This window comes from Pygoscelis adeliae, unplaced genomic scaffold (assembly GCF_000699105.1).
Source record: "Pygoscelis adeliae isolate BGI_AS28 unplaced genomic scaffold, ASM69910v1 Scaffold429, whole genome shotgun sequence".
Taxonomy (NCBI): domain Eukaryota; kingdom Metazoa; phylum Chordata; class Aves; order Sphenisciformes; family Spheniscidae; genus Pygoscelis; species Pygoscelis adeliae.
Window position 1 is genome coordinate 1,034,069 of NW_008825561.1, and position 6,829 is coordinate 1,040,897.

The 6,829-nt window shown below is 39.9% G+C and overlaps 1 protein-coding gene across 1 annotated transcript in view; it reads right to left on the reverse strand.

Moving 5' to 3' along the window:
- LOC103923949 (alpha-1-antiproteinase-like) overlaps positions 1 to 6,829 on the reverse strand; it is a 23,235-nt gene that overhangs the window by 15,984 nt on the left and 422 nt on the right. Inside the window, 4 exon segments of the mRNA XM_009332386.1 lie at positions 3,985 to 4,190; positions 4,909 to 5,056; positions 5,795 to 6,071; positions 6,561 to 6,829. The exon segment at positions 6,561 to 6,829 is cut by the window's right edge and continues 422 nt beyond it. Coding sequence (XP_009330661.1) covers positions 3,985 to 4,190; positions 4,909 to 5,056; positions 5,795 to 6,071; positions 6,561 to 6,829 — 900 coding nt within the window.

A 6,829-nucleotide genomic window follows, 5' to 3' on the forward strand; every position in this document is an offset into this window, starting at 1 on the left:
TCCCAAGCCAGGGGTTTTCTTTCTTTTGCTCTTCCAATTCTCTCCCCCATCCCATGGGGCAGGAGGGGGAGAATGAGTGAGCAGCTGTGTGGTGCTTGGTTGCCAACTGGGGTTAAACCATAACAAGCAGCTATTTTCCTAGTCCTTGCTTTGCACTGTCAGCCCACCCTTTTACACAGGTGAAATAAGAAACTGTACCATAAGTAACACAGGTAACACAGGCTCTAATACAAGTGTTATCTCATGTTCATACCACTTGCAAGATGCCCCCTTAACCAAGGTGTCCTCTTCTGCTCTTTGTTCTATTGCTTGCACTCCACACAGCAAAAGGCAACTGGATAAGAACATAAAAACAACCCTGGAGGCTGTAACTTAGCTTCTGAGGAAGCTCTCTTCCTTTTTCTGCCTTTTCAGGCATCTAGTGGTTTAGGTGCTTTTAAAGGTATTGTGATAAAAGTCCGAGATATATTTTTCAATTAACTCATAACAAACACTTACAGGTCCATTTAAACTGGAGAAATCTCATAAGAAATGTCAAAGCCAGCTACCCAGAGGGAATGAGAGATATGAAAAATGGGACGGAAAGCCAACAGCCTCAGATAGAGCATGCTTTGCTTATGGAATCATCCATTTATGATGGACAGTGTAAACCTAATTCTTTCCCAGCCCTTTTCCCCAGACTGAAATGGTTTAAGACTGAAATTGTTTCTGACTTATGAAATTGTTTCTGGTTTATGGCAAACTTAGATTTCTAGACATTGAAGCATGTGGCTATTTCTGGAAAGGTGAAGTAGGAAGAGCCAGTGAGATATTCTGACAGCTCCGTAACTTCAACCTCTGAGGCCATAATCTGGAAGCAGTTCTCAGAAACCAGTCTGGTCCTCAGGAAAAGCATCCTGTGAATCTTTATCTGGAAGAAAGCCGCAGCCAAAGCCTGGAACCAGGTAAACTTCAGCATGCATAGGAGGGAAGTTTCAAACAAGTAAGTAAAGGAGTGAAAGGCAACAGTACTTCCAGTGATTGACTAGCCTGTGTGCATCAACTTCTAATTATCATAATACTGTACTGTCTTCATATGTATTTTCCTAATAGGAAAGAAATTTCATGCTATATGTAAGACAAAAATGACCAAACCATGTTGTGTTTGAAGAAAAGAAATATAACTCTTTGCCAAGCCTTTGCAGGAGTCAAATAACCACAGACCTTCCATTGTTCCCCACAGGTATTTTTTCTGCTGGCCAAATGACAGAGCACAATCCAGGAACCTAATATGTAGCAGAATTACTGAGTTAATATTACGGCTTTCCATTAAAAAGGCTTGGAAATGTTTGTGTGAAATGCATTCATTTGTTTTGGTCTGGCTTTTGCAGTCTCTTAGCAGCCAGTGGTACAATTAAATACACTCCATTCCAGAAAATATTTTCTAGGTCCATTAGAAGATGTCCTTTGCACTTTGTCCCTCAGGTGGTGTATCAGGTCAGCTCCATCCTCCAGCAACGTCACTGCTGGAGTGCCACTTGAAGTGGCACACCACAGTACTTGCACACAGCAGCAGAAACTCTTGACTAGCTAGGAGGAAAGCCCTTCTTCTGTTGCACTGAGGCTTCTTGGTCATTAAATTTACAGTCAGCAAACAAACCAAGAAACAAAAATCCAGGAAAGAAGCAGCAAAAACCCAGGAGATTGAAAGAAGAAGCACTGTCCTGAACAAACCATGACTGCACTGGATTTGTGACTACCTTAAGGCTAACAGTTTTGGGGGGGTTGTGCAATCCTTCCGTACTCATTATTTACCACACAAATTTGCTGTCTGCTGCACATTTCCAGTGAGGGGCATTTCCCTGATTTTTATCAAAATAGAAAGAAAACCAAGGCAAGGCACATGTATTGGGTCCCTACACCCATTTTAAGATGATTCCCTACCAGCAATAGTTTCTTGATATTTTTTGGTTATCCAGTTCTTAATTCAGCTTGATTTTTCTCCACCCACTTTCAAATAAGTTATGCAACAAGACTACCTCTCAAAGTGAGATCTGATTGGCAAAATATCGTTTAGATATTTTTTTCCTACTAACAAACAGAGACTATTGATCTGAGGTCCATGAGGAACAGCAAACATAAAGTCTCTTGGTATTCGCCTGCAGAGTCATTTGTCATTGCAAAGGTGGACTTTGGCATACCGTCCTGAATTAGCCCTGAGATTTGCCAAGAACTTTTAAATTATATTCTGTAGAATCAGTTTATCTGTATTACACCAAGACCAAGTCCTTATATGTTTAGAGGTATGAAGACAACTCTTTGTTACTAAATATTGAACAGACTAAATACAGTTATGAGTAAGAAACTGTTGTCATTGGTTTACATTATTTTAAGGAGGGCTTTGAAAGTGAATTTCAAGTGTTACATGGCTGGCAGATAGACGTGGAAAGGTTCTTATATTCCTTATTGGTATACTTACAGCTACAATTTACTAATATTGATAGCATTAATTTAATGTCAAAGAAAATAAAGATCCCCAAACCAATCAAGATAATTGTATTTTAGAAATAGTCACCATAATTTTTGAGTTATATTTTTCACAGACATTGTAAGAGACTAAAGTCTAAAAAATTGCCATTTATATTTTACTTTTTTCCTACTGGTTTGAGATATTCTATAGCAAAAGATTTAATTTAAGCACTTCCATTGGCTTTCTGTATTTCAATAAGACATGCTAAAGATGTTGATTTAAAAAATTAAAGAAAAAATAATAAAATAATTTAAATATTTACTGATTTGTGTTTCTTTCCTTTCATAACCATACAACTATCTAGTGTAGCTGGTATGTCAAAATCCTATCAACTGGGTCACTATAAAACAACACAACAGCAATAAGTTACTCAAGAAACCTTAAGTAAGTGAAAAGGTACAAATGTCAAGTCGCAGTACGTTTTTACTCTATAAGAGTAATCCACTGTTACTGTTTAGAAAGGTGATTTCTCAAATATTACCTGCAGTTTGTATGTGTGTCATTGATAGTTTAAAGCAGGTTAACAGTCCTTTGGAAAGCTCTGCTCTTCCTACTGAGGAAACACAAACTCTCTGGTGTTATAATTTTTCATTCCTCCTCTTTTCTACCACAGTCTGACAAGTCTAGCTGGAAAATGTGATAGTGAAGGCGGTGTCAGTAGGAGAAAAGAGAAATGGCAGCGACAACAAATCCATAAAAAAGAAACTGATTCTATGTCATGGACTGCTCCACCATACTTTTATCTCAGGGCATTGGCGATAACAGTTATATTAGCAAGATAAAACAGAAAGTCTTTTTGCTGGTATGCCTTCCTTTCTTAGTAGAATAAACATTATTTGTAAAGCAAAAACAAACTTCTTGTCTTCATGAGGAGGGCTTCCACTGAGGAGACAGAGGGAGGCAAGCTGAAACAGCTGCAGTCATCAACCCTTTACATTGGTGTGTCCTCCAATGTCCCAGTCACCGATCCTGCAGCTTCACGCTATACTTGGTTAAAACCCAAAGAAATTAATGGAAATTCACTCCAATATTAAGGGAATCTGCATTTAAGACCATCAAAGGTTAGTGGATTAAACAGACACGACTTATACCTCCCACCTCCTCTTCCCCATTTCCCTTCTCCTGCTCTCCCGTACACACACCGTGAGCGTACAGCAATAGCTACATCATCTGGAGGCTTTAAACCATCTCAAACACCCTATGGGAGCATGTCAGGAAGGGCTTCTTACAAAACCAGTGAAAAATGACTTGTATTTCATTAACGCTACAAGCTATACCCGGCTGTAGACTGGGGGAAATACCAGTGAATTTTGGACAAGGAAAAATAGGTTTTGTGTTTTAAGGGATTAATAATATATATAAGGATAACGGTTGAAAGACGAGCAGTAGTACGTAGTGGTATGCACACATAAATGTTTTGCTGGATCACAGGAGTTTGGCCAGCAATATGCATAAGTGCATGTCCTCTGGTCAATCAGTCATTTTTCAGAGGGTTTACGATTTTCCCTATGAAGAGGACGGTGCGGGTGTATTTATCCAGAATCACCAGGAGAAAGGGCCTGTTGAATCTGACTCGAGGTGGATGAGGAAAATCGCCAGATCTCCAGGTAATCTCCTTCACCGTGGCCCCTGCCGCTTCAGTGCCGTTCTCATGAACATTTAGCACCGCTCTGTGGATCACCTGCAAGGACACAAAGCAAAACAACCTCCAGCTGACAACCCGGCAAGAAGAGAGCAGCCTGCCACCCTCCTCACTCTTGCCAAAGAGAGCCCTGCCTGGGGCAAGACCCAGCAGCACCAGCCACTGGGAAGGTCACCAGCTGCTCCCCTTCCCACCACAGTGCAGTCAGCCATCAGACCACTCCTGCTAGCCCCCTTCACTGCGTGTGCAGAGAGTAACCATCCAAAGAGCGCTCAAGATGACTGATGGCAAGAAACTCTGGAAGCAAAGAAACCTGGTAATTTAGCCTAGACTTAGTTTTGCCTTTGGCAGCTTCATGTATTATTTTGAATTTACCCTATGATCTAGCTGAAGAAAATAACTTTTTGTGAGCACTAGAAGGGCAGGAATAACAGCCTTTTGCCCTCTGTAGGTGGAATTAGAGGAAATTTTACCAAAGCTAATGCGGTACCTTTAGATAACTTTGTTTAGTAGCCAAAATAACATTTAATTATACGTATGTCTTCTTCCTCGTCCTCAAACCGTGTATGTATAACCCCTTGTAAGCATGTTTGGCTTCAGGTTTAGGAAAGATAGGGCTTGCTTTGCCTCCAGACTGGCAGCTGTTGATGACTGAGTGATACTTCAGAGAGACTGGGATAAGCTTTTCATGGGATATTAGTCAGGTTCCTGGGAACAGACAAATCCTGTTGTTGCTGTGTTTCATGTGCTGACTTACTTTTGAAACCATCAGTCCAGGCTCCTCAGTAATCCCTGACAGATCAGCTTGCTCAGTGAACAGATCAATCATACCCACTTGTTTGACTATCCTTTTCACATCATAGGTACCAGAAATAGAAAATTTTGGAATGTGCAGATGTATTTTTCTGTAACAAATAACATAAATAGGGACAAATTGTCATCTAGGTAACACTCCTCAATGGTTTCAGTATAGTGACACTTCACATTTATTTTTCTAAATGTTAAAAGTCTGCTCTCAGGATTCAGATAGCAATTCTGACCAGATTAGCTATCTAACGTGGAGGGTTGGAGAAGAATGAGCCCATGTTATCCTCTGCCTCCACAGTGGGGTTCAAGGAGTGGGGTGGAAGACACAACTATACCAACTCTGTGGCAAAGAGAGCTATTACTGCCAGGTAGCAGGTTTTTTTCAAAAGATCATAGCTAGCTGTCCTAAGGCTGTTCGAATATACAACAGGGCCCGGGCCACCACAGAAATAGCTGCAGTAGCGGTGAATGAATAAAATTTCCACTTTTACATACAATGCCCTCAACACCCTAACACCCAATACCTCAGAAATAGCTACTCTATTGTAGTTTCACAGTGCCAATATGAAACAAGGGTCTGTTAACTTCATCATGGTGCTAAGCAACTTGTGGTTGAGCCAGAAACTTAACCCAAGATGGATCCCAAGTTCAATGCCCTGTTTGTTCACTACCCACAGCTCTCTTTCATTTTCCGACTAAGAAGAGGGAAGTCCTTGCACAGAGAGGGACCATTAAGTGAATAAAGTTCAGTAAAATAACCTGGCCTTTAATGTTTTGTCTTGGTGAGATAAACACTAATAATCTATAACATGGTCACCTCTCACCTTAGCAAAAGCACTTACCTGTCTTGGAGGAACTTTTCCCATTTAGACACAGTCCTTTTCAAGAAAGCATCTTCCACCTGCTTCATCTTCCCTTCGTCAGGCAAAACAAATAACGCTGCAGCATTTCCACTGTAAGGTATCTGAACCAGCCAACAGGACAGCTCTTCGTCAAAGTAATTTCTGTAGTAACCCTTTCGATACATCATGTCAACTTTTACAGACTTTTTCTGGTCCACAAAAAAATCCTCCTGTTTTGTGTATGAAATACTGAAGGGTTTCTCCCAATGGGCTTATGACAAAAAGAAAAATAATTCAGTGGAATACAAAGAGGAATGGTCATGGTGAATAAAACAGGATCTAGTCCCACAGCCTTCCTTTGATTAGAACAAGTATCTTTTTCAAGTTACTGCACCCTCAGGTGTTACAACATTGCAGCTCTTTTTTTTTTTCTTCAAGTGCTTGAAGACAATTAAAGACAGATAATACTGAAAAAAACATCTCTTACTAGAGCATGAGTCTATCATCACATTAAAGAATTTACCAAACTCAACAGATATTTGTTAAAAAAAATCCAGTCTTTCACTCAACCAGGTGAGGACACAAACATTTATACTGACAACAAATATACATGGTTTTATAGGAATATTTTCCAGATGCTGAACATGGTTTCCTCCATTTAAAATATTTAAACTACAGTTTCTTTCTCTTAGGTTTTCATTCTCTGTAATAAGCAGTAAGCATCTAAGTTACAACCTTCTCACCCTTCGATATTTCTTACCTTTAAAGAAGACATAGTTAACAAGAACAATTGCAGTGAGAGGATCAAGGTTTTCCACTAGTTTAACAATTTTCCCATTTGTCTTTTCCTCAATATAACTGTTGATCTGATTCTCAGCACCAGAGGAGTTGTTAAAGTCAGTAGAAAAGACTTCAGATTCATAAAAGCTTTTGACATCATCCAAGAACTTCTGTAGTGGTTTTAGTGTCTCTTCTATAAAAAGGGCATTGCCCAGGCTCAGCTGGAGCTCACTGTCTGAACGGTTCAGC